The sequence below is a fragment of the Trametes versicolor genome, assembly GCF_000271585.1.
Source record: "Trametes versicolor FP-101664 SS1 unplaced genomic scaffold TRAVEscaffold_4, whole genome shotgun sequence".
Taxonomy (NCBI): Eukaryota; Fungi; Basidiomycota; class Agaricomycetes; order Polyporales; family Polyporaceae; genus Trametes; species Trametes versicolor.
In genome coordinates, this window is record NW_007360324.1 from 677,930 (window position 1) to 700,269 (window position 22,340).

Genomic DNA, 22,340 nt, shown 5'->3' on the forward strand with positions numbered 1-22,340 from the left:
CCGCTCGGCCGCGGGGGGCTGATAACCCGGGGAAGGCAGACCATCAAAGGCAGCTCGCCTGACGACCATCCCTGGTGCGGCACTAGAAGACGGTAACGCCGCTTTGGGTTCCGGTGTACTGCGACTTCATGTCGTCTAGATCGGTGCCATCGTCCTGCGACTTGTAGTCGTACTGCGAGAGGCTGCCCATGTCCGAAGTGCCTGCGGTCGAGGAGAAGGAGGAGCGGCGCTGCAATCTATCAGATTGCGAGTACGCCATGCCCCCAGGGCGATCCGATGCGCCGACCGCACTGCCAACGACGCTGGAGGTGTCCGTGCCTGCTGGACCAGCATCCTGCGAAATGATGGAGCTTGCGTAGCTGCCATAGGTGCTCCGTTTTGCGCCACTCTGGCGTTGCATGCCCGGGCCGAACGGGCCGGCGGCTGCAAACATGGGAATGCCCGATGAGTATGTGGCCTGAGAGCGGAGGGACTGGGCGTCGGAAGGGATGTAGCCCAGCGCATCGTGGGTACGGTAGAAACTCGCATCGAAGCGGCTGGGAGTCCCGGATCTCCGGCCTATATTAACTTCATGTCAGTTGACGTCAAGAAGCGGAACTCAGATGGCACTCGGACGCACCGTCCCCCATCATTCCGCCAGTGCCGAGGTAATCCCTTGCGTTGGTTTCATGTCGCCGGAACTGGTCCATCGCCTTCACTAGCGTACGCCTCGGCTTGCTGAACTGTATCATGCTAGGCTGGAGGTTGCTCAGCGGCCCTTCAACCAGGCAGTTCTTCTCCTTGTAGTGTGTCAGGAGGTAGTGCCAGAGCGGGTGCTGTAGGCGTGTCAGCTAATCCAAGCTGACGGACTTAACGCAAATGGATCTCACCTTGCTAAGAACCTTCGGGTTCCCGAGAATCACCACGCCGTACTTCGCACGCGTGAGCGCGACGTTCAGTCGCCTGGGGTCATTGAGGAAGCCGATGCCCTGATGCTCGTTGCTCCGCACGCAACTCAGGATGATATAGTCCTTCTCTCGGCCCTGGAACGCGTCGACGCTGGCCACCTCGATCTCCTTGTACAGATCTTTCTTGAGCGAGCCGTTGAACTGCATGTAGTTGACGATGTAGGAGCGCTGCCCCTCATATGGCGTGATGACCCCGATTTGGCTAGGCACGACGCCCGACTTGAAGAACTTCGTGACGATCTTCTCGACGTTAGACGCCTCGGTCCTTTTAGCGGATATTAGACCCGTCCGCGTGCATACGTAACGCATAATGAACGCGGTACCCACCTGTTCAGGAACGACGTTCCGCTCGATGAGATCTCCTCCTGGCCCAGGTTCTGATAGAAGAACATGGGGGTGTCCGGAACGGGCCACGGGAAGTCGACATTCTTCCTGAGCCGCTCGGGAGCAGTGACGCCGTTCTGCAACGTCCCTTCGTAGAACATGTTGGAGGGGAACTCGGACAGGCACGGGTGCATGCGGTACTGCACTTGCAGACGGATGGGCCGGTTGCCCAGGACGACCAGCCGCTCGAAGAGCGACTGTGTCAAACCCGCGCGTGCCGCCTTCTTGTTCATGATGACGGGGCCGAGTTGCTAATCAAGGTTGCGTCAATACGGCATCGCGACCTTGTGCTCCATGCACTGACCTGATGGTCTCCAACCAGAACCACCTGTTTACAGCCGAGGATGAGTGGTATCATACATTCTTGTTACCACAATTAGTAATTTGCGTTACGAAATAGGAAAGCAGTGCGTACCAGGCTCCGCGGCTTGAGTGGCCTCATCAATGAGAACCGTCCTGAACTTGAGCTTGCTAAGCCGAGGGTCGCCAGCACCAACGCATGTGCAGCAGATCACATCCGCCACACCGAGGATCTCCTTCTCGCACTGGCGAATGAGGGCCTTGTACTTCCGCTCGTCGTTAGAGCTCAGCTCGCCCTGCTCATTCTTCAGCTGGATGAGCTTCTGCAGCTCGACGTGGGTCGTGTTGTTCGCCACTTGCTGATGGAGTGTCAAGAAGGAGACCGACGAATCCAGGGCCTCGCGGGATTTGGCACTCAGCCGCACGACCTTCAACCCGGTAGCGTGGATTTTCTCGGTCAGCTGGTCGACGGCGACGTTGGAAGGCGCGCAGACGAGCACTTGTCCCGGGTTCATTTTGGCAAGATGATAGACAATGGAAGCGGATGTAACCGTTTTGCCCGTTCCTGGAGGTCCCTGGATGAGGCTTAGTGGTTTCTGCAAAACACTCTTGACAGCGAACATCTGGGAATGATTGAGTTCGGGCAGGCCGGGGGCGGAGAACCGCTTCGGCATCTGGGTTCGGAGAACCTGCGGCTCCAGCTCGTGTCCCAGAAGCTTGTGATACTGTACACACGATAAAGATTTATTGTATGGCGCAGAAGATGATGAACACTCACGATGTAACCGCTGACGCTCTTCTCGTCCACAGCAAAGGTCTTCATTGCTAATTGCATGCGGTCAAAGCTGGTTGACTTCCATACGAAGTCAGCGGTGTAGCCGTGCGTGACCTCCGTAGGAACACCCTCAGAGCGCCGCAGCTCCAGGCCGATCTCGTCCGACACATCTGAAGGCGCATATAGTGAGTATACATACACATATCATCGTAATATATCTTACTGTTCGGGATCTTGATGACATGGCCGTCTCCTTCCCAAGGCTTGTGCAGCGTTCCATTGTATTTCAACCGCAGTTCATCGCCCACCGCAAGACGGACTTCCCCGCTCTCCAGTTTGGGCAAACCAAACCAAGCGACACGTTTCTGGTTCAGACCCAGATCCCAGCGGACGGTGATGTCGGTCTGTGTCTGTGACTCCTTCAGACGCTTGTCGTAGTCAGCTTCGATCTTGACAAGCGGGCCGAAGATGTTCTGATACTGGTATGCATCTTCGTAGCGGAGTATGACGGGTTGGGGCTCATCGTCGACGCCCGGCTTCTCTAGATCATCAAGGGTGGCGTTCGCATTCTCCCGCCATAAGTCCTCGAGTCGGTTGATCTGCTGGAAGGAAATTTGGCGAGACCGAAGCTGCTCCTGTTCGCTAGGAGGCTTGACGAGCCACGACAGGAACGAACGGTCGTCGATGAGGGGTGCCCAGAGAGTGGGGTTCCACGAGATGTCTTTCGACACGGCCGCACACGGTTGTCTAGGCGGAAGTCAGTTAGAGGGATAAGTGGCTAACGTGGATATATATGGACGCACCGGCAGAGCAGGACCACAACTGTGTCGCTCTTTGCAGGAATGAACCCGAGCATGAAGACATTCTTGCTGCCGCAGTTGTAGCACTCCGGAATGGTCTCCCCAAGCGGGCTTTCACTGTGGAGAATGACCTCCTTGTGCTTGGCGCGGACAAGATGATTGACGATGTGCGACGCGGAGGTATTGCCCCTAGAATTGCAGAACCACTTGGAGCAGATGAGGCACTTCACCACTGATGCGGGCGAATGGATGCCGCAGTAACTTAGCGGCTCCGTGGTCAGTACATAGCCATACCGCTACCGCAGCTGACTCACCTGCAGGCGTGTGGAGGCAGATCAACCTGCCCCTCGTCCTTCAGATCGTCCAGGACCGCGTCGAAGTCCTCGTCAAGAGAGGCTCTGCTCGGAGTCTTTCCATGGCTGCCGTGCGAGTGGCCATTTGGAGATGAGGTGAACGAGCGATCGTCCGTAATAGATAGGTTTTCGAGATCCGGAACGCGACTTTGGCTTGTGGTTGTGTTCACGGTGTAGACAGAAGAGGTGTCGTCCACGACACTCATGGCCCCGCCATAAGACGAGGCAGAGTCATACTGGAAATTTTCAAACGTGTCCATGGTGAGCCCCAGGAGAGTACAAGAGAGAGCGAAGGAGAACGAGAAACAGAAGGACGATTGCAAGTCTGTGCTCTGCTTAGTCGGGGATCAACCCCACGTGGGTGCCACATGGTTATCTACCACGTGTCCGGCGCACGATCGGGCAAGGACACAAGCGCCTACTAGGACACACCTTGCTGCATCTCCGATGGCGAGTCTACGAAGCAACGGCCGGCCAGAGCCAGAGGTCATCGCAAACGTACGACAGCTCTCGTGCAGCGATCTTTCTTGCCAATAATGCTCACCTTCTTGTCTTTTTCGTAGTTTCTTGACGGACACTCCTACTCCAAGGGCAAATTGGAGGAAGTGTTCCGTACCCTTCGCCTCGACAAACCCTACCCCAAACCTGCGAGGGCTCCGCCTAGCCCGTATAAAGCCGAGGATATCGATCTCCTCGTAAGTAGTGCTGTATCTGAGTCTCTTCTCTCGTCTACATGTCCATTGCAGGTGCAAGAGTTCGAAATTACGCGGCCCCAGGCGGAAAAGGCTCTCGCCGAGGTGGACGGGAACGTGGTTGAAGCATTAAGACGAATGGTGACACTATGACAAGCCCGTGTAGTATAGTAGACCGTAACTGCAGCCCCCATCCTACTCCTGGCTTGCTTACCGCCCCAATGTGCCCACCCCTCTGATAATTTCCAAAGACTGCAACAGCTTGCCGGCCGTCTCCTTGCTGTTAACTTTACCCATCTTCGGCTCCGTAGTCGGCGTAGTGGTCATGCCCGCGGTGCGGTGGATAGGGTCGACGTGCGCGACGTACTCCTTCGAGCCCGGTGGATGAGGATTGGCCCTCAGGTCGCGCGTGACGTCCGAGTCGATTCGGACGGTTGTCACCATCTTCACCCCTTCGAGGCCCTCCGGAGTGACGCCAACCGTGGCAGGCGCAGCGTCCAGCCGCACATGGTTGAAACGGAAGGTAGTCGCGGGAGCGGTGTCGATTCCGCGGTCGCCGATAGTGAGCTTCGCGGTCATACCCGCCGTTGCAACGACAGAGGAGTTGTCGTTTTGTTTGGAGAGGATGCGGCCGACGTGGGGCTTGACGATGAGCTGGGTTTGTAAGGGGGTAGAGCGTGCGTAGCTCAGACCAGCGTAGCGATGGGGTAGCTGCTCGATGTGACGAGGTCGAGGAGCGTGGTAGTCGACGTAGGCCTTGTGGGCGAGGAACTCCTTGAAGTCGTCGCCCGCGGCATGCAGTGACCGGTTGAGGAGAGACTGCTCCTCCTCCGAAGACACCTTTTTCCCGTGCTTGTCCAAGTATTCACGGAAAGCAGGACGGAGCTCCCGGAGGCGCTTGAGGTACCAGTTGAACTCCTTGTCCGACATGGCCTCGACGTTGCGCGTAGCCTGGCTCATCCGTGGCTTCACGGCCGCGTCGACCGGAATACGTGCCTGGTCTGCGTCAACGTCCGCATCCGCATCCGGGTCGGTCTTCTTCGTCTCCTCCTCTCGCGGGACCAAGTCCGAGTCCACAGAGAACTCGATCTCGCCCAGCTTCCCCAACCTCATCGACCACATACCATTGGCCTTGATCTCCGTCGGCGTCGCCCCTGTCTCATCCCACATCCTGATCCACCTATTTTGCTGTTCCGCACTCCGCCATACTGTCTGCTGTTCTCGAGAGTCGATCGCCTGGACAGTGATGTGCGCGTTCCTTCGGCGGATGGCGAGCGGCCGCTTCAAGCCAAAGTTGCCGCGCGCAGCGTGTCCGTCGAATGTGGTGTAGACCTGGCCAATCTGGGGGTCGAAAGACGCGAATTTTGACCGCCGCAGGAGGGCAGCGAACTGGGACGGCGGCGGGGTAGCCATGAAGACTGTACGAGGCCGGTGTGCTAGCAGCTAGGCGCTCGCGAAGGACGCAAGGCGGACCCGCAAAACGGTTCAATCGCCGACCAAACAAGATCGGCGCGCCATATAAATGGACGTGCACGCGCCGCTGGTTGGCTCAAAACCACCGACGTCAAATTGCTGTCCTGTCCTTTGCTTGCCTTCACCGGCGCTGCTCTCCCGTAGGTTGGACGGTCCAGACAAACGTCGAAGAAGAAGCCGGATGTCTCAAAAACAATCTTTGCTGAATGCTTCTCCCTCTGGTTGAGAGGCGAGGACGCAGGATCACCTGGAGCTCATCTACATTCCCCTTTGTTACCTACTTGTACTTGGTACGGGCGTCGGAGCAATATATCTTTTGTGAGTCCTTCCTGTGCGCTGTGATGATGAACCGCGGAGGCCGATGACGAAAAACCTGGTAACATAACGCACCCACAATGTGTGAGCCTCTGCGCCATGGCAGCTGGGTCTCGCAGGCCTGGTTGTCGGTGGTGCGGCACGGTTCCACAACCTTTGGCTTGTCCAATATTCACTCATGTGCGTAGGGTGCGGATGGAGAGTGTAAGGCGAGGCTGAGGCCTCCGTCGGTTCATCAACCTTTCCGCTGGCCATCGACTGATTGTGCCTTCTTGCAGTTATCGTCAGGCACTGTGCTGGAGTCGGGCTCTCTGCGCTGGCGTTGCGCGTAGGAAATGGGGGGCTCGTTACATGTACTGTATGTATTCTAGTGTTTCGCTACGAGTATCCGGTGTTGTATCATAGCGACTGTGGAGTGCGAGTGACGCGGTCGCGCAATGCAAACTGCGAGCGGGCGGAAAATTGATTTGCGAGCGTCGGTGCGCCATGCGCAGCCGGGCGCTTGCGGGCGGAGGGATCGAATTCTGGCAGAGCCGACGCCTGGAAGCGCCTGCGAATGGACGCACCAGTTCGGGGGCGGGGGCGTCCCTCCTTCGCCCGTGGTTCGCTTCCTCCTCCACCCTCCACGACGACGACGACCTCCCCTGCGCGCAGGCTGTCGCTCCGACGCTGTTCTGCTCTCTCCTGCGGCCTCTGCCATCCTAGCTAGTCGTCTCCTCCGAAGCTAGCTCTTCCGATGGACACCCGCCCAACGCGCAGAGTCTCTACCCTCGGCATGTCGGTGCCGTCCTCGCCAGATGTGTACCACCGTCCATACCCGACGGTCCGCAACATCTCTACCATATCTCTCGACGACCCTGCAGCTTCAAGACCACAGTCCGTCCGGTCAAGTCCTCGACTGACGCCGATTTTGACACCCATCGACACCTCGCCTCTTCCTTCGCCTACCTCTGCTTCAACGAGTAGTAGCGGTGGAGACAGCAAGGGACCCACTGTGTTTGGTTTGCCATTGAAATACGTTTCGTACGTGATTTTGCCTTCGTATGCCTACTTGCACGTCTTTACGAATTCGCGTAGCTTGGTCACGCTTGCTGTCCAGAATGCAGCGCTGTCAATCGTTATGCATCAATCTCGAGTGTCCGCGCCCGCCGCGCAGTCATACTCGCCCGCCACGGCAGTCCTGCTTAACGAGATGCTCAAGGGTGCAATTTCCTTCGTCATCGCGTTCCTGCGCGTGGCGTACGCGTCGGACGCCAGCCATCTCGGGTTCGCCGGCTGGTTTTTTGCGCTTCGGAGGGTCTGTCAAGAGATTTTTAGCCCCGACTGCTGGAAGCTGTCTATCCCCGCTCTGCTCTATGTCGTGCAGAACTCGCTGCAGTTCGTCGCGGTCAGCAACCTCCCGGTCGCGACCTTCCAAGTGACGTACCAGATGAAGATCCTTACCACGGCCGCGTTCTCCGTCGCTCTCCTCCGGAAAAGGTTGTCGTCGTCGAAGTGGATATCCCTCTTCTTCTTGGCCGCCGGCGTCGCCATCGTTCAACTCCAGACCATCGGCACCAGGGAAGTTCCCGCGAACACGCCTGTGGGAAGTGCGCACGAGTCCGCGCCGCTTCACATCCACATCATGAGCCCACTCAAGGGGTTCGGTGCGGTCACCGCAGCATGCTTCACCTCCGGCCTTGCAGGGGTGTACTTCGAGATGGTCCTCAAAAACTCCAAGGCGGATCTTTGGGTCCGCAACGTCCAACTATCATTATTTTCGCTTCCCCCCGCCATCTTCCCCCTGTTGTTCCAGACCTACCACCCTGCACACGGCGGAATTTGGGCGAACATGCTGCGGAACTTCGGAGGCTGGGCATGGGCGACGGTCAGCATTCAGGTGCTCGGCGGGCTGATCACGGCTATTGTGATCAAATACTCGGACAACATCCTCAAGGGTTTCGCGACCAGTCTGTCCATCGTGTTCTCCTTCCTCGCCTCTGTCGCGCTGTTCGGCTTCCACATCACCCCTTCGTTCGTGATCGGCTCCAGCGTCGTGCTCGTCGCGACATGGATGTACAACCAGCCTCCTGGCAAGGAGCTTGTCTCCATCACGAGCGTCATGCCCGGCGGAAAGTCTCAACCACCATCTTTCCCGGGCACGCCGGTCAGCCCCGATGCGCCTATCCTAGGACAGTTTTCGTCGGAAAAGAAGAGGCCATCGCCGTTCGGTAGCCCGCGCGCCTTCGCCACAGCGCTCGGCGTAGTGGCCTCGGAGAGACCGGAAAGCGAGCCCCACTTCGGGCAAACACTGGACACAAACCGCTACTTGAACGCTCCGTACGGCTCTCCATTCCCGTCTCGGACGCCCTCCCCCATCCCCACCCCTGCGCACCCCCCGCCGTCCTCCCTAAACAATTCGCATTATTCCGAACGGCGGCAGTAATACATACAATTACCCTACGACAAGTCTAGCTCACGAACCGGCGTACATGATATACCCCCACCCGTATTGCCGTAGACAGTTGAACATCACGAGAGCTCCTCGCACAACTATCCTGGTGCCTTACGCACGACGCTCCCTCCATGTCTGCTCAGGACCTATTCCCGCGTAGGATAGCATGAGACCTAGAGTATTTACGATATCTGACTTCGCTGTAATCACCCTTGACCTTTTGCTCACTCCGTGCGCGAACTAGAGGATCTTGGCCGGCGTCTCTTGGTGTGATCGGAATCTTGCATGTAGCCGGTAGCGCGCTTCTTAGACTTCACTCTTGTGCCTGCACCCCGCTGTACCTCTGAATCTGAGCACTGCTGTATACACAAAACCTCTGCACATGCAATGTCCATAGACCTCGAATGGAGCAGACTGGACTCGTCGCTCGCAGCGACGCTCGTCGACCTCATCAACCGGCAGCTCGCCAGCACCTCCCGCCCGTCCTTCATCGGGCCCATAGAGGTCACCTCCTTCGACTTCGGCTCGAGCGCGCCCGACGTCGAGCTCGTCGACATGCGCGACATCTACCGTGACTTTCTTGAAGCCGATGACGACGACGACGACGAGGGGGACGAGGACGGCCGCGCGCGCGCCGCGGCCGCGGAGCTCTCGGACGACGACTTCGAGTGGGTCTCGCGCAAGGCCGTGCGCGGGAAGGGCGTCGAGGACGGGCCCGCGTATCACCTCCTCCCTCCGCACATGCGCTACGGGATAGGTCCCGGGATGGGCGGGATGGACATGCTGCACTCGACGCCGTTCCTGCGCTCGCCGAGGGATATCTGGAGCCCTACGCTCACGAGCCTCGCGGACCTCCGCCCGTCGTACCCCTCGCCCTCACTGTACCTGTCCGCCATGTCTGCGATGTCCGCAGCACCTCCAGCCTCGATAGCGGCGCGGCGCGAGTCGCAGCGTATAGCGGACGCTGGTTCACAGGCCGGCGTGTCCGACTCTCCATCCCCTTCCCCGTCCCCCTCCCCGCCACAGGAATCCGCGCCGCCGCCCCCACCACCTCCTCAGCACCCTAACCTACAGTTGCACGCGCACATCACCTGGCACTCGAACCTGCGCATCACCCTCACAACATCCCTACTCATCAACTACCCGTCCCCCATGTTCATGTCCCTGCCCATCAAGCTCTCCGTCACGGGCCTGCTCTTCAACGGGGAGGTCGTCGTCGCGTACGAGGGGGAGCGAAAACGCGTGCACCTGTGCATCGTCGACGAGCTCGACCCGTATGGCCCGCTGGGCGGCGAGCGCCCGAAACGCGACACGCCGTCCTCGGGGGGTACCCCGACGGAGACGGACGAGGAGGCGCTCGGGAGTGCGCGACCGGGGAAGCCGCTGCCCATCGGGCAGCGGTTGTTGCCGACGATATACATCGAGAGCGAGATCGGGCAGGCGGACAAGCACGTTCTGAAGAACGTCACGCGCGTGGAGCGTTTTATCCAGGACGTGGTGCGCAAGACGGTCGAGGAGGAGCTCGTGTTCCCGAACTTCCAGACGTTCGTGCTGGGGGACGGAGACGGGGACCAGGACGGGGCAGACTGATTGCTAGGGGTACATTGTGTTCGCGGACTGATACACTACGGAGACGGACATGTAATACTACAGGGATCGATGTATACTCTACAACAGCGACTTGCTCATGTACGGCCCATCCAATTCGTATCCGAGCCTGCGGTAATAGTCTCGAGTGCCAACGCCTGCACAGACCGGTCAGTATCTCCGCTGTCGAGGCTAGTGTTATGCACTAACCAGAAATGACGGCCAGCTTCACGCTACCATGCTCCTCCCGGGCAATCCTCTCGGCCTCCTCCATCAGCAGGGTACCGAAACCCTGCAACCAGCGGTCAGAATGGTGTCATTGCGTATTCCAGAGGCCGCCCATACCTGATGCTGGAACTTGGTCGGGTCCCGGCCATGAACGGGGACCGCAGTTCCATACACATGCAGCTCCCGCACGATGCTACATCCACCCTCCTCCCGTCGTACCAGCTCCGGCCGGAACGTGCCCTCCTCCGAACACTTCCTCAGCCGGAGCAGTCCGATTAGAATATCCCGCTCCGGGTCCTCGTACGACAGGAACGTCTCCCAGCCGCCGTTCGCGGCGTAATCCCGCCGGAGGAGCTCGACGGACTCCGGGCGGACCTTGTGGTGGATCTCGTGGATCTGCAGAAGACCCCCAAGGTCAGCGCCGCAAAACAAGCACCGGAGATGAAACAAAAAAGGGACGTACGCCCACTTCGCGGAAGCGCACATCTCGGCACTCCGCGCCGAAGTCCTTCATGCGGTTCAGCGCGAGCTCGCGCAGGTTCCCGGAGTTCTCGCACCCGCTCGTGACAAGCGGAAGCGGGATGTCCCTGATTGTGCGGTTTAGCGTGGTTCATACCGCTCGGGGACGACGGGGTGATCGGAGCGGTCCGCGGACACTTACCTTTGCACTCGGTACACCCGTGTCCATGGTGGCACGAGCGCCAGAATGCGGGCCACCACGTCTACGAGCACATTGGGCGTGTAGTTCTTGTACCGTCCGGTGCGCCAGAGCTCGTACAGGCCAGTTCCGCGGATGACGAGGGTGGGGTAAATTTTGAGGCCGTCGCTGCGGAATGCAGGGTTCTCGAAGTACTCCTTGAATTGCTCGAGATCACGTTCGACGCCGACATTGGGCAAGTCCGGCATCATGTGTGCGACGACCTTGAACCCTGCGTCCTTCGCCAAGTGAAACGATTCGGTCACAGCGCGCACGGTGTGGCCGCGGTTGGTATCACGCGCGACGTCTTCGTAGACAGACTGAACGCCAATTTCCAGGCGAGTACAGCCATATCGCAGCATCTGACTAGGAACTCGGTGAGTTACGCCGAAATGAAAGCAGACGGGGTGCAGCCTACCTGAGATGTGGCCGCAGGCAGTAATCTGGCCGCGTTTCTATTGTGATGCCGATCGCCTTGGATTTGCTCAATTCGGAGTACCTGGCGCAGCAATTCAATACGCGCACAGGGAGCGTGCCGGGCGAAACATTGAACCTACCGTACTGCCTCGTCAACGTCGAGACCGGTATAGCCGGATAGGGCATTATGAAGCTGGGCGATAAAGGTATTCCTATATTCTTCTGGCATGCTCATGAACGTGCCTCCCATGACAATAAATTCGACCTGCGCAATATATTAAGTGAAAAAGGCCAACACGGGCGACATTAGATCCCACCTTGTCGACGTTATGCCCGAGGCTTTTGAGTTGCTCTACTCGACCTCGTGTCTGCTCATACGGATCGTACCGCGCTCTGATAGCTCGCATACTGGTCGGCTCGTATCCAGTATAGCTCTGGGTGCTGTAGTCAAAGTCCGAGTCGGGCCCTCCTGGACAATACCTAGAGGCAAATTAAATCAGCAGTTCAGGACGGCGTGTAGTTTTACGCACACACAGATGTTTCCAGTCATGGCGATGTGCGGACACCGATGGGGCTTGCACATTACCGCTACTACTGCGATCTTGACGCCTCGGTGAGCATATTCGTACCGCACAAAGATGATGGACATACCCCACTGGCTGTCCGGATCGGACGCGCTTTCAACTTTGGCAACAAGGCTTTCTTGTAATCATCCGGAATTGCACTGATGATATCGACTAGACGCGGAACGCCGCCAAAGCCATACTTTTTGCTCATCTTCGCGCGGAGTTCGTTGAGAGAGACAGTGGTGCCCGCATCGTGTGCTTTGATGAGTTCAGCAGCGATGCCTGAGGTGACTCGCAGCAGTTGCTCGGCCTGCGAGGGGCCTGTATGCTGCTAAATACATTGAACTGGGCGGCCCAAGAACTTTGCGCTCACCCTCCGTTTTTGTCCTTTGCACCATGTCCGCCGATACACGCGTACCTCCGATATGTTTGGTGCAGTTGTGTATGCTCTATATGTACCCCGATGAGCAGCTTGGTGTGGAGGCGGGCGTCGAGATGAGCGTCGGGAGCAAAGTTGCAAAGTTGCAGCCACCGGCAAGGCCGCACCGGGATGGAGGGGGCAGCCAGTGCGCTGCGCGGAATATCCGCGAACCGCTTTCCCCCATTCCATCAACGCCACCACGCGCTGCTACGCTACCTCCTCTCACTCTGCTCTGACGACCCGCACGACCTCGGCTCTCGGCCTCTCGCTCTTGGTTATCGTCTGCGTGTCTTGGTCTGCTGATGTTGGTCCATGCCGCCTCCTACCGTCGTCGATCCCTGGCTAGCTTCGCGCCGCTTCGGAGTTGTAATAGACGCAGGCTCGTCCGGATCTCGACTGCAAATATACAGCTGGAAGGATGCCCGCACGGTGCGAGAGCAGCTCGAAGGTGACGCTTTGCGCACCCTGCCGCAGGTGGGGAAGGGGACGGAGAACGGAGACGAGTGGTCCCTCAAGGTAGAACCAGGTTAGTCGGGTCGCACACTGTCTCGCGCACTTCAGACCGCTTTAATATCCCATCAGGAATCTCTTCCTTCGCGGACAATGTCGATGGGATCGGCGCATACCTCCAACCGCTGCTCGAGCATGCGAGGACGCATATTCCTCCCTCCCTCCAGCCCGAAACTCCTCTCTTTCTTCTCGCGACCGCAGGGATGCGGCTCCTCACACCCGAGAAGCAGGCTGAAGTGCTACAGTCGACCTGTCACTTCCTCAAATTCCACTCAAATTTCCGGATAGACGACCCGTCCGCCTCGGGACCGTGTGGTTCCAGCGTCCGTATAATCACGGGCGAAGAGGAGGGTCTCTTCGGATGGATAGCGGTCAACTATCTCATGGACGGCTTCAAGGGGTCGGACGAGGAGCGGTTAACTCATGGCTTTCTGGACATGGGCGGCGCGTCGACCCAAATCGCGTTCGAACCGAGCAAGCAGGACCAGGGCCAGGGGCAGAATCTCCTGGATGTCAGGCTACGACTCTTGGACGGCAACGACATTCACCACAAGGTTTTCGTGACTACGTGGCTGGGCTATGGGACGAACCAGGCGCGGGAGCGCTACGTAGCTCAACTCATTAACGAGTACGACGCCGGTCGTGCTCTCTCTCTCAGCGCACCGGAGTACATTGAGGACCCCTGTCTTCCTAAAGACCTCATCGTTACGAACGCTCCAGCTCAACCCGAGACTGCATCTCCGCACGCTAAGACGGCGCACAAGTTCGTCGGTACCGGGTCGTTCGAGCAGTGCCTGCAGAGGACGCTTCCACTCCTGAACAAGGATGCTCCATGTCCGGACTCACACTGCCTATTCAACGGTGTATCGGTCCCGCCAATAGACTTCACCGCGTCAAATTTCATCGGTGTATCGGAATATTGGTATTCGACCGAACAGATCTTCGGACTTGGAGGGGCCTACGACGTCGTCCAGTACGAGCGTGCGGCCTCTGATTTCTGTTCGCAGGACTGGCCGCGGGTCCTCAAGGAGCACGAGGAGACACGCAAACAGGGCCATCTGGGCGGAGACGGCGAGGTCGAGGAAGGCGGGGTTGTGGTAGACACCGGAAAGTGGGGAATCGACGTGGAGATTCCGCGTTTGCAGATGCAATGCTTCAAAGCGGCGTGGATCGTCAATGTTCTGCACGAAGGCATCGGCATGCCCCGCATCGTAGACCCCGGAGGGAACGTTACCACCGACGGCGACCAGGTCGCGGCACAGGCACAGACCAAGGGGCTCGGTCGGCCTACCTTCCAGTCGATGGACACAGTCGGCGACATCGCCATCAGCTGGACACTCGGGAAGATGGTGCTGGAGGCCAGCAGAGACGTTCCACCCGCGTCCGCAGCGGCGCGCCCGATCGTTGATCCTCTCGACGACATACCTGACATATCGACGTCCCCGGTGCAGCCGATCCGCCCACCGTTCCTCGACTTTGACGGGTTCGAGGATAAGATCTCGCACCACCTGCCCCCCGCGCTAACGCGACATTCCCTCGGATTTTCGCCGATCGGGTTCCTCTTCTATGTCTGTGTCGTCTCCCTGTGCTGCACGGTCTTCTACCGCATGCGACATCGGATACGAAGCACGGTCCGTCGCTTCACAAACAAGCGTGATCGTGCATACCTCGCGGAGGGCTACATGATGGAGGAGGGACAGTCTCTGACCGGCGGCCCGCCTCCCTCGCCCCCGTGGTCTCCGTCTGCCTCGCGACTATCCTTGCACCTCCTCCCCCCACTCCAACGGATCTCGTCCTCCCTTGGCATCCGCGCCTCACGGCCGTCCCCGCTCACCCTCAGCCGCGAGTCCTCCATGCGCGGCGGACAGTACTCCCCCGCCCGCATCTCCCCGAACCGCTCCTTCTCCCACCCTGTCATGAAGACGCAAGGCGGGCTCGCGCCGTACGAGGCGCCAAACGGCACGGCGACCTCATATGTGCCAGGGTCGCCGCGCCTGCAGGACGGGAGCATCGTGTCTAACGGCAGCGTCTCCTCGCTACTGTCGCGCTCCCGTAACAGCTCCCACATCAATCTCTCCTCGCTCGCCCCGCGCCAGGCCACCTCGCGCTCGGTCAGCAGCGGCATGTACCCGCCCGCATCCCCCTTCCACGAGGAGTGAAATATGAACGCTGGACACCCCGGACACCGATACCGCTGCGAGACCGCGCTCGCCGCCGCACACGTCTTCTCCCGCCCCTTATAGTTATTGCCTCGGACTGACTGTTGTTGGGACATGTCGTTATGTAGACTAAGTATATATGCCCTATGCTGGTTAATCAGACGCCTTCAACGGCCGCTAGCGTGCGCTCTGCCCGTTGACATCGTGCTGTACGCATCCTCGTGAGCCCTCTGCCTCCTCGCCGAAGTTTACGCTCAGGAACACGGTCCCCCGCCCCGGCCTCTCAACATTGACAAGCTCTGCCGTGCCCACGGTCATTATCGCTGCTCTCGCGCGGGCGAGTCACCTCTCGCCTCCGCGGGGAGCCGCGCTGCACGGTGCCTGTGCTCATTACCGCGGCGCAGCGGACGAACGCCCCAGCGCCTCCGCACCTGCGTGAATCCCATCCGCGCGCCATATGCTCGCGAAGCGCGAAGCGGCGCGCACCACCACGTCGAGCGTGGGGGACGTGAGAGCACCTCCACGGCCCTGCCCCGCGCTCGGGGCGTCCAGGGTCCTCGCTGGCGCGCCGCGATGCGGTAATGCATTAGCTGCGTTGCGCGTCATGCACCATGGTTTGCGACTCTGCGATCCGCCCCGTGCGCCCGCCCGGTGTGTGGGGACAGGGGTGCGGCACCCTGCGGGAGTGTGAACTTCGAGAACCCCGCACAACCCCGGGCCCGGGCTGTGGTCATTGCTCGCAGCGGGGGCTGGATAGGTGGGCCGTCCTTCCCGCCGCGCTGCCTATACTGAGGCATATTGGATGTGGGTGCCCTGTGCGCGTGGTGAGAAGCAGTGGGCGTACGTGAGGTTCGCGTACGCGTGCGGTGATCGAGTGCGCCGAAGGCAGCTTTGGGTTCAAAGTGCCCGGCCTGCTAGACTGCGCGCCGGGCACGCGTTGCTGCTTCTCGCCGTCCGGTCCTCGAGAGCAGCGCCGCGCGTCGGAGCGGCCCCGGCCGCAACTCTCGCTGGAGTGAAGCTTGGAGCTGTAGATTTGAACCTTGTAGCACAATACGCGTGTCCGTGACATTATGAGATACCAGCAGCGGGTCGCACGCCCTACCGTACATTGCATGCGCGCCACCCCCATCCCCGGGGCGACGTCCCTTCCCCTTCTCGCCCCGCTTCTCCAGCTTCTCCCCAGGTAGCAACGCGTAAGTTGCCGAGCCCCCGTACGGCAGCGCACAGACACTACAGAGCCCGAGCCGTACCGCGCGTCGAGCCAATCACGCCGCGCGTCGCGTGCGTGCGCGCCCGCCCGGCGCGGGCTCCGCCGCCTTCGCCTTCTCCTTGCCTTTGGCTGCATGCGTCGGGAGCATGCTCTGCTCGGCCGCCTGTCTGAGCCGTATGATGTCGTGCACCCAGTTCGTCTTCTCGCCCTCCTCCATCGCCAGGTCGTGCAGCCGCCGCTCCTCTGCGGGCGACAGCAGCCCGAGCGCCGTCCGCTGCCCGGTGCGCCACAGCAGCAGCTGCAGGATCGCCTCCTGCAGGAGCACGTTGTTGCAGTACTGCGCCCCCGCGGTCAATCCTCGTCAGCATGGCGGTCTCGGGGCGCAGAGCTCGAGCGGAACGAACCGTTAATTTCTCCACGGTGTCCAGGTCGTGGAACGTTGTCCGCGGCGGGGCCCGCGTCTCGCTGCCTGCAGCCGCCGTTGCATCCTCGGGGCTCTCATGCTGCGCGTGCGTGAGCCGGACGCCCTGCCGGGAGAAGGAGGTATGAGCACGCACCGCATCTGTGTGTGTTGTGGGATTCTCGGAGGGGAGATTGGCAGCTGGCACGTCCCCCACCGAGCCGGCATGCTGCAGATCGTCGTCGCCCATCATCAGCGCCCCGCTCGACAGGCCCGCAGGCCAGCCGCTGCCACTTACAGCGACCTCGCCCGCGACACCGTCCACGATCCGCGCCTGCTCGTCGTCCTAGACCGGCGTAGGCCCGCCCATGAGTCACTGCGCGCGAAACACAAGCTACGGCGACGCTCACATCTGTTTCAACCTCCGTCGCCGCTAGCGAGGATGACGGTGGCTCCGTCTCGAAAACTAGTGGCTGCAGCACGCAGCCGTCAGCCACCTCGACGCCTCGCACGCGGCCCGCGCAGATCGGAGCCTCAGCGCATGCACGCACCTCCGTGTCGCCCCCAGAGGCGTCCGAGGTCGGCGTTAGCACGCTCTCCGCGTCCGACTCGTCGTGGTCGCCGCCACCCTGCGCATCCCCACAAGAATAAGCACCGCATGACGCTCCCGCCAGCCACCAACTGTCCACCACGGGCGGCACTTACATGTCCATTAGCCTCCTTGTCGCCCGCTGCGCGTGTCTTAGCCTCTCCGGCGCTGTCCCGGACAGGCGGGTAAAGCTTCTCGGGCGGGTAGTCCACGCTCACGCCCAGCTCGCGGCGCCGCTCCCGCCGCCGCGCCCACGCGCGCACCAGGTACGCCACCTCCTCCTTGTCGCGCGCGCTTAGGCTCCCGCGGAGGGGCACCGTGTTCAGCACCTTCTGGCGGGCGCCGGCCCCGCGCATGAAGCCCTCGTGGGCTGCCTGAGAGGGACCATAGGTGCCCTCGATCACTGCTGCGAGCACGGGCTTGACGTAGTCGAACTGTTCGGTGAGCTCTAAATCATATTCAAACACTTCTGGCGCGGGTGGGGGGAGCTCGGGCAGCGGGCTGGGCGCGCGCAGTGCCTTCTCGTCCTTTGCGGTGAATGGGTGGTTGAAATCTTCCGGAAACTCCCCATCGTCGTCTGTGTCGACGTCGCTGTCTAGACCGTAGTTTCCCGTAGACTGTCCCATCTGTAAATTATTATCCCCCCTTCGTTAGTACACCTCCCCGCCCATGTGGTCGGCCCACGCATAGCGCATACACATACCTTACACGTCCCGAATTCGTCGTCGGCTGTCGTCCAGAACCATTCGGGCTCGATCTGCAGTACCGTGCCATCGAAGAAGAGCGCCCGGTACCGCGGCCGCTGCTTCTCGCTCTTCGGTTTCAAGTACTCGAGCAGCTTCGCAGGCCAGTACTGCGTGCGTGCCCGGCCCTCCCTCGCGAGGACGAGCTCCCCGGGGATCTCGAGCAGCGGATTTGCGGATGGCGCGCGCCAGGTGTGCTTCCACGACTCGGGGCTGGCATTATCGTCAGAGTCGGACAGCGAGACTTCGGACTCGGAGCCTTTGCGTTTCGCCTTTCCCTTCCCTTTGCCTTTACCTTGACCTGCCGGAATGTCAAGCGAAGGGAACGCGTTCAACTTGCGTCTTGCGCCCTTCGACGATGGCGGGGCGTCAGAGGAAAGCAGCACCGACGGCCCTCCGCCGTTCTGCGCCTGCTCCTCCCGCAGCATTAGGTCCCGCGCCTCTCTCCACGCAGCGTCGACATCCGTCTTGCGCTTCTTGCGCGGAGAAGACTGAGCTGACGGTCGTCGCGCCGGCCTGCAGTCCGTCTCGCTGAAGCGTATTCGGCCGTTATGCACCATCGAGCGCACGTTGGACGGCGATGGGTCGGGAATCGTGAGTTGTCGGGGCCCTGTGTCCGCACGTCCCGGAGGTTCCCCGAGGAATACCACGCGCATACATGGTCTCGGAAGATAAACCTAGTCGAAAATATCAGTAGCTGTAGACTACACAGATCATAAGCAGAGCAACCTTGGCAGGCCACCATATCGTGTCGGCTTCGTCCTCGTCGCAGTCCATGAGATTACCCTCGAGGTCGATGCTGACCCACACCAGACTCCCAATATCATGGTCGTCAGGGCTGTCCTCCTCGGACGAAGAGTCGAGCTTGAAAAGGTGGTCAAACGACTTCGACTGCTTCAGCACGCTCTTCTTGCCAGAGCCTTTGAGTGCATCCGCTTGGGACTGCGAGCGCATGAACTGACGCGCCAGTCGCGGCGCAAGAACCGGCATCTGTCGCACGGCAGGAGACTTGTTCATCTTGTTCATCTCGGGCGAATGCAGTGGGGTGAGCACGCTCCCCTCGCTGTCGGAGGACGAGATGGAGAGCGGCCGTTTCTTGTCCCGGACGGTAGCCGCAGCGCCGTTCCCGTTTCCGTTCCCGTTGGACGTGCCCACCTTCGGCGCGGGTTTAGTGTGATCGGGAGCTGCAGCTGCGGCGCGGCGCGCGCTGGGGGCCTTCGGCGCGTACTCGATGAGGTCGGAGGAGTGCCCGGCGCTGCTCTCGGAGGACGAAGAGGTAGTAGAAGCCGACCTCGCCCGGATATTCCTTGTCGTCTTCCTCGCCCCGCGTCCTCTGGGGGCACCGCGCCCCCGCCCGGCGCTGCCTCTCGGTTTTCTAGGGCTCTCCTCCAGGAGAGACTGGGACCGCGGACGCATCCGGGACGGGCCTGCCTGAACAACTGGACTTGTCTTGGCCACCGGGGACAGCTTGTACTTGCGTTTGCCCCCGTAGGTCACTTTCACATTAGTGCCCCGAGGCGTGGAGGGTTCGCCGAAAGAGACGCCACCGTCGTTCTCGGCGTCGGACGGAATAGGCGAGCTCTCGAGCTGCTCCGCTGCTAGCTTCGAGGCCTTGCGCGCCGCGGCGCGTCGAGGGAGCGCATTAGTTGCTGGTTTGTCTCGAGCGGCCTTCTCAGGCATACGAGAGAGGTTGTGTGTGCACTCTGAGTAGTCCGGGTCCAAGCTAATCAGCTTGGTGCGGGAGCGTGGCTTGCTGGCAAGTGATGGCAGAGCGCGTATGTGTTGCGCGAACGCGTGCGCCAGGTATGAGGAGGAAGACAGCTGCAGGGCAGAGCACCGGGTGGTGAAGAACAAGCGAAGTGGCAGAACTCGAGCAAGAGGTGCGAAGAGAGTCTGCGGCAGCACCTTGCGCTTTCCGCCGCCGCCATCACTCGCGTGTCAAACGCGTTCAGGCGCCCGTTGACGCGCTCGGTCACACCGTGACTTCCCTCCTATTAATCACATCCTTCGCGTTCGTGTGCAGTTTCTCGGGCAAAGAGATCGTTTGAAGTCGATCGAATGGTAGACACAAACGTTAACCATCAATAGACCCAATGAACTAGGAAAGCAAGCAGGTAACGTAATCCATCCTAGAAGCCCTTCAAACGTGACTACCACGGCAAAACCCGAAACTTAACAGATGCCCTTAGAGGAAGAAAGCAGAAAGCAAGCCAGCAACGCCCAACGCGCCCACCATCGACGCGCCCGTCTTCCCGACACCGTTCCCAGCGCCGGAGGACGTCGTCGGGGCCGCGCTCGACGTCGCCGACACACCGCTCGACGCGCCTGAGCCCGCCGTCGCCGTCGGGGTGCTGCCCGAGGCGACGCCGCTGCCCGCGCTCGGGACCGCGGTCGCGCTGCCGACCTGCACCGCGAACGGGGTCGCGCTCTCGGTTACGACAACCGTCTGCACGGCGCCCTCCGCGGACACGACCCCGGAGCAGACCGCCTGTCCGTTCGCGACCTGGCAGTCCTCCGAGACAGACAGGGAGGCCAGGGTGTCGACGTAGACGATGTGCGCCTCGGTGGCGTCCGCGACGAGCGTCGCTGTAGGTGCGAGTGTGGGGTCAGTACGCGGCGTGGGGGTGCGGACAGAGCGATAGACACGTACCGGTGCCAATAAGGCCGTCGTCTGCGTCAAACGTCCCGCTGGCCGCGCCGGGGCCGATGAGGTACGTCGTGCGGCCCTGGGCGTCGACACCCTCGACTTGGACGCTGAGGGCTTGCGGGTCGAAGCCGGGTACATAGAGCGAGGTCTGCGCAACAGCCACTGTGCGACATTCGGGTCAGCACTGCATACTTCGAACTTCGAAGCCACACAAGACGCTTGGCCACGGAAGATCTTCGCGGAACTCACGAGAGGCTTGGAGCACGGCCACAGCAGCAAGAGCGCCAAAAGAAGTAGCCTTCATCCTGGTATAAATTCAACGAGTGGTTGGTGGGGCAAAGAGCGACAGGGGATTTTTGGGAGGCGTAAAGACGTGGGGCACGGCGCACACCAAGAGAGGTGATGGTGGTGGTAGCAGAGAAAGCGAGAAGGAAGGCTTCTTTCCGCCTGCCACCATCATGATATATGCCCGCTTTATAATACATACAATCCACGAGGGCCTCCGAAGGCCTGAGACTGGCGTTGTCTACATACTTGCCGTGGATCAGGAATCAGCGCAGGCATACATAGGCTAGTCCGAGTCACTCCGGGTAAAGTCTTGGCTTTTGTCCGCAGGCACCGATCAGAGTCGTCTGGACGATGTCGATGAAGGCAAGCCTGGCTCGCTGCTTTTCGTCGAGCCAGGCACGGGTCACGGTGGCAACTTCGAAGAGTTCTGCCATGCCCACACCTCCCGACACCCTCCGGAGCGAGAGCTTGTTGCTGCTTCCAACTTGCGTTCTTGAATGATACGCGAAGAGGGACGTAAAGTCGACGCAGGTCGACGGGCTCAGAGGACCGCCGCCATCGGAGAAACGCACTCCAAGCCTCCCATCAAAGACGTGCGCAATAAAGCCCGCGATCGACGATCAGCACTCTCCAGCGGCCACTCGAGCACGCAGCTGTGCCGGAGCCGTGCTCTCACTCTCCCGCCCGCTGGCCTCGGAGCAGAAGTTGGAGCTCGCAGCCTCTCCGGGCCCGACAGGTAGGAACCGAACATACGAACCCCGTCTCAAACGCCCGACGTCCCTCGGAGGCTCCGATCGCTCCGAAGCGAACAGGATCGCCCTGATCCGACGCGGAGGCACCCCGCACGCGACCAGAAGGCGCATCACCGCGCCCCCGCGCCTAACCCGAGCTGGCATGCCCCGTTCCCCAAATGGCCGCCACGCTACTTGCCGCCACAAATATTGACAAGCTGCGCGGGCTTCTGCGGGCTTCTCGCGCACCCGGAAGCTGGGAACTCGAGCTTCTCGTCCGCGGGGGCTTCCCAGCATCCGCCGCCTGGCTTCACCGTGACCGCGGCGGCCACTTGATGCTTGATGATGGCGTCCACAAGCACCTACAGCGCGCTCGGGCGCGGCGGGTACTCCGCGCTGCCGGTGCCCGCGGGGCCTGTGAACGCATCGATCTCAGTACGTACACGCGTTGTGTATGCGCACGCGCATATACGTGTACGGTGCATACTGTGTACAACAAGCAGCCGCGGATCGAGAAAAGTAGAGTTCGACGCGTCGGCACCGAGACGCGTGTGGGCATTGCACATGATTGCAGCGAGTTCCTCGGCGAGACGAGAAAGGCCAGGATATGGTACGACGACATGTCATACACCTGTTGTCAAACCATCGGTAAGCATACAAATAGCCTTTCGCGT

At 60.4% G+C, this 22,340-nt stretch overlaps 8 protein-coding genes across 8 annotated transcripts; 2 read left to right on the forward strand and 6 right to left on the reverse strand.

Moving 5' to 3' along the window:
- Nucleotides 1-82: 82 nt before the first annotated feature.
- TRAVEDRAFT_106255 (ATP dependent helicase) lies at nt 83-3,819 on the reverse strand (the record flags this gene model as incomplete). Its single annotated transcript, XM_008038447.2, has 10 exons — nt 83-558; nt 620-830; nt 870-1,212; nt 1,275-1,582; nt 1,636-1,694; nt 1,747-2,356; nt 2,410-2,576; nt 2,630-3,153; nt 3,210-3,467; nt 3,521-3,819. The coding sequence occupies 10 exons, from the start codon at nt 3,817-3,819 to the stop codon at nt 83-85; spliced, it is 3,255 nt and encodes a 1,084-aa protein (XP_008036638.1).
- Nucleotides 3,820-4,033: 214 nt separating this feature from the next.
- Nucleotides 4,034-5,670, reverse strand: TRAVEDRAFT_27875 (uncharacterized protein). Its single transcript, XM_008037887.1, has 3 exons — nt 4,306-5,670; nt 4,123-4,254; nt 4,034-4,057 (listed from the first exon to the last, which is right to left on the reverse strand). The coding sequence occupies exon 1, from the start codon at nt 5,662-5,664 to the stop codon at nt 4,462-4,464; it is 1,203 nt and encodes a 400-aa protein (XP_008036078.1). The 5' UTR covers nt 5,665-5,670; the 3' UTR covers nt 4,034-4,057; nt 4,123-4,254; nt 4,306-4,461.
- A 17-nt stretch (nt 5,671-5,687) lies between these two features.
- On the reverse strand, nt 5,688-5,978 carry TRAVEDRAFT_120206 (uncharacterized protein; the record flags this gene model as incomplete). Its single annotated transcript, XM_008038448.1, has 1 exon — nt 5,688-5,978. A coding segment is annotated over one exon (291 nt), but the record flags the coding sequence as incomplete, so codon positions are not given.
- An 836-nt stretch (nt 5,979-6,814) lies between these two features.
- TRAVEDRAFT_118484 (uncharacterized protein) lies at nt 6,815-8,464 on the forward strand (the record flags this gene model as incomplete). The annotated part of the gene is made up of 2 exons (XM_008038449.1): nt 6,815-7,062; nt 7,117-8,464. The coding sequence occupies 2 exons, from the start codon at nt 6,815-6,817 to the stop codon at nt 8,462-8,464; spliced, it is 1,596 nt and encodes a 531-aa protein (XP_008036640.1).
- A 351-nt stretch (nt 8,465-8,815) lies between these two features.
- Nucleotides 8,816-12,461, reverse strand: TRAVEDRAFT_164836 (histone acetyltransferase ELP3). The gene is made up of 11 exons (XM_008038450.1): nt 12,342-12,461; nt 12,054-12,289; nt 11,933-12,003; nt 11,720-11,882; nt 11,543-11,667; nt 11,404-11,484; nt 10,950-11,351; nt 10,752-10,875; nt 10,406-10,684; nt 10,271-10,352; nt 8,816-10,218 (listed from the first exon to the last, which is right to left on the reverse strand). The coding sequence occupies exons 1-11, from the start codon at nt 12,364-12,366 to the stop codon at nt 10,142-10,144; spliced, it is 1,665 nt and encodes a 554-aa protein (XP_008036641.1). The 5' UTR covers nt 12,367-12,461; the 3' UTR covers nt 8,816-10,141.
- A 128-nt stretch (nt 12,462-12,589) lies between these two features.
- On the forward strand, nt 12,590-15,161 carry TRAVEDRAFT_145439 (apyrase). The gene is made up of 2 exons (XM_008038451.1): nt 12,590-12,915; nt 12,972-15,161. Exons 1-2 carry the CDS (start codon nt 12,702-12,704, stop codon nt 15,056-15,058), a joined length of 2,301 nt encoding a protein of 766 aa, XP_008036642.1. The 5' UTR covers nt 12,590-12,701; the 3' UTR covers nt 15,059-15,161.
- A 961-nt stretch (nt 15,162-16,122) lies between these two features.
- Nucleotides 16,123-19,680, reverse strand: TRAVEDRAFT_70669 (uncharacterized protein; the record flags this gene model as incomplete). Its single annotated transcript, XM_008038452.1, has 8 exons — nt 16,123-16,605; nt 16,673-16,771; nt 16,826-17,014; nt 17,079-17,141; nt 17,220-17,297; nt 17,374-17,883; nt 17,961-18,677; nt 18,730-19,680. The coding sequence occupies 8 exons, from the start codon at nt 19,678-19,680 to the stop codon at nt 16,324-16,326; spliced, it is 2,889 nt and encodes a 962-aa protein (XP_008036643.1). The 3' UTR covers nt 16,123-16,323.
- A 339-nt stretch (nt 19,681-20,019) lies between these two features.
- Nucleotides 20,020-21,060, reverse strand: TRAVEDRAFT_70670 (uncharacterized protein). Its single transcript, XM_008038453.1, has 3 exons — nt 20,897-21,060; nt 20,651-20,809; nt 20,020-20,586 (listed from the first exon to the last, which is right to left on the reverse strand). Exons 1-3 carry the CDS (start codon nt 20,949-20,951, stop codon nt 20,186-20,188), a joined length of 615 nt encoding a protein of 204 aa, XP_008036644.1. The 5' UTR covers nt 20,952-21,060; the 3' UTR covers nt 20,020-20,185.
- Between the last annotated feature and the right edge of the window lie 1,280 nt (nt 21,061-22,340).